The 3,171-nt window shown below is 45.9% G+C and overlaps 1 protein-coding gene across 1 annotated transcript in view; it reads left to right on the top strand.

Moving 5' to 3' along the window:
- The window catches only part of WNK2 (WNK lysine deficient protein kinase 2), a gene marked incomplete at its 5' end in the record, with an annotated part of 112,942 nt that overhangs the window by 106,947 nt on the left and 2,824 nt on the right, over positions 1 to 3,171 (top strand). Inside the window, 1 exon segment of the mRNA XM_035903317.1 lies at positions 2,994 to 3,106. Coding sequence (XP_035759210.1) covers positions 2,994 to 3,106 — 113 coding nt within the window.

A 3,171-nucleotide genomic window follows, 5' to 3' on the forward strand; every position in this document is an offset into this window, starting at 1 on the left:
CCATCTTGGCCACCTGGGCACACTGCTGGCTCCTATTCAGCTGCCTGTCGACCAATACCCCCAGGTCCTTTTCTACCAGGCAGCTTTCCAGCCACTCTTCCCCATGCCTGTAGCGTTGTGTGGGGTTGTTGTGACTCCAGGGCAGGACCCGGCCCTTGGCCTTGTTGAACCTCACACAATTGGCCTCAGAATCAACAGCTTGTGCCAGAACTGGCACCTTTTGAACAAACTTCCAAAAATTACAAGGTTGTAGCTAAGGGGAGCAGTCACCTGAGCAAGCAGGGAGCTGCAGATAACAAATGTGTCCTTTCAGCACGGAATTGGCCAGCTCATGAGTGACAGGAGAACTTAGGGGGTCATAGCTTCATGTGTGAGCCTCAGCCCACAGGCAGCTGTAGGACTCGTGGTCGGGGGTGAAATGCCCTTACCACTGGCAAGGCACCTGGCCAGGCCATGCGTTTCGGGCTTCTTTCAGCATACCTCCGTTAAAATACCGGCCTGATCGATTGAAATGCCGAGCTAGTTCTGTTTACAGCCGTGAGTTTGATCCCAGTGTCGGTACACACCTCATCCATCACTGCGTGAATGTCCATCTGCTTCCCTTTGTTCATAAAATTCAAAGTGACTTGTGGTTTCCTGGCTTTACTAGAGCTGGGATATCCATAGCTCCTTGTGGTGTTTTGAGGACCACTCCAGTACTCGTTGGTTTTGATGTTTCAGTCAGCATCCGCATGCAGGAAGAAATGGGTTGGTTTGGCCTCCGTTGATGTCAAGTCGTCAGAGTTGGTTAAAAGATCATGGTTAAAAAAATGGCTTTGACCCTGACTTCTATCCAGGGGAAGATGCAAGAGCTGAATGTCTTGTTGCCTCTTAAAGTGTGTGCTTTGCTCCCTTAAAGCACGCGACAGAGGTAGAGGAAGCGACCTTAAGTCATTAATATGCATTTGTCACGACATTAACAGGTTTTAATAAGGATGTGTAATGGCTGGTTTTGGAGCATGATGCAGTTTCATTCCCAGTTGCACGTGCATAGCCTTAAATACAGCTGCTGCTTTCCTGGGTAATTTAGCTGAGAACAGAAACGTCAGGGAGCACAAATTAGGTAGAGGTGGATTCCTCAGCATTTAAGAAGAACTGAAAATAAGCTTTTTCAAGTTAGAATTTCTAAATAGGACCACTTGCTAAAACGTCACCTTACGTTTTCAATGCGACCATCTAAATCTATTGCTTGTATAAGAAAGTATTTGCTTCGGTTAGGTACGTTTACAGGCATCGTTGCCATCCACTCACAGTTGGCTCGTTGGTGGAAACATTGTTTTGAGGATGTTAAACCATGGGTCTAATAAGAGGTTAAAGAAGCCTTCAGGACTTAAACATACATCCTCAATTCCTCTGTTTATTGTTCTTTGGTTTCTGCTGTGTATTTTTACACATTAATGATGTTAAATTCATTATACCAAAGCGACTGTTTCTCTTAGTTCGGTGCTTGCCATCAGATTTGTTTCAGATGAGAACTGGAGACAGTGAGGTGAAGAAGAATATCGGGTATTTTTGTATTTTTCTAAAACTTGTTCTGGAGCACGGGTTAATGCCCCAAAGCAGTAAATCCCACAGTGACGTTGCCCTTTTTATTTTTAATTGAGAAAAGATACTAAAACCAGAAACACAGAGTAAGCATTCCACGCAGTCTTAGACACAGATTCATTTTTTTCCGTTGAAATTTCACCTTCATAGCAATTTTATCCATTTAATGTGAAATATCAAATTAACAGGAGATGCCTGGACCTTCTTATGCCATGAACAGATGCTGGCTTGGTGAGAACCATGGCAGGGAGTTGTGAATTCTGTGAAACAATGAACATAACACGATGCTGTGAACTCCATCTGCAGAGCGAGCGGGCGGGCAGCGTTTTGGATAATGGTTGTTTCCGTGGCATCGTGCGTGGTGGGGCGAATAATTTGGGAAGCTCCGCCACCCCAGGGTTTAGGAAGGAGAGCCCTCTCTGTCCCTTGTGTGCCAAAACTGAATAGTGGAAGTGGATGCTGATAGAATTTTAGCGAAATAGCTGGAATTAGTTCCCAGGTGGTTGCCCACTGTGGAAAATCTCTATCTTCGCTACCCATAGTTCAGTGAGGCCAAATGACCCAGCACAAGCAACTTCTTACAGAAATGTGTGGTAGAATTTTTAAAACCTGTTATGGGGATGGCCATAAGAACCTGGGGGGTTTTTTTGTGAGATTTGGCTTTTTTGCAAGATTTGGGGGGTGGGGGGTTGCAAGATTTTGGGGTGGTTTTACCCCTTTTGGACAAGGGGTAATGGTTTTAAACTAAAACAGGGTAGGTTTAGACTAGATATAAGGAAGAAATTCTTTACAATGAGGGTGGTAAAACACTAGAATGCGTTGCCCAGAGAGGTGGTGGAGGGCCCCATCCCTGGAAACATTCAAGGCCAGGTTGGAGGGGGCTGTGAGCAACCTGATCTAGTTAGCGGTGTCCCTGCTCCTGCAGGGGGGTTGGACTGGGTGACCTCTAGGTGTCCCTTCCAACCCAAAACATTCTATGATTCTATGATTAATGATTTTGTTTAATTCTGCATTTAGTTTAATTTATTAACTTTTATGCACAAGACAGAGCATAAAAGAAACTTGAGGTACTTTGGACATTTGACCTTTTCCATGGCTGTTTGTCTGGCGTTCGGTCCTCTCCTGTTTGGCGCCGCTTCCCGCCTCCTTAAATAGTAAGGTTATGTTCAGACAGCTTTCCCCGCCTCCCCGTATCAACCTTTGCTATTAATTACCATTTTTTTTGTCTTTAAGAAAGAAAAAACAAACAAAAAAAAGGAAAAAACTAAAACAAGAAGCCCCAGGCTCCAAGGACGCTGTGCACCCCTGAGCTCCCCCCGGGCTGGCAGCCTGCTGGCCGGTGCCCTATGCAGGACGGGTGGGGAAAGAAGAGCTGAATAGCGACGCTTTTTCTATTTTTCTTTTTGTAGGTTAATTCGGTAAGAACGGGAGTGGGGAAAAAGGGCATTGTTCCGGTGTCTTGCCCCATGCCCGCTGCATTAGCTCCTGGAGCTTCACCGTCCCTGCCAGTGCCTATGCCAGGGCCTGCCCTCCCTGGCACAGTGACACCTTATGTGATGCCTCTTTGTCAGTACGGAGGAGTTTTCC

Source organism: Egretta garzetta, unplaced genomic scaffold (genome assembly GCF_000687185.1).
Source record: "Egretta garzetta isolate BGI_Z169 unplaced genomic scaffold, ASM68718v1 scaffold451, whole genome shotgun sequence".
Taxonomy (NCBI): Eukaryota; Metazoa; Chordata; class Aves; order Pelecaniformes; family Ardeidae; genus Egretta; species Egretta garzetta.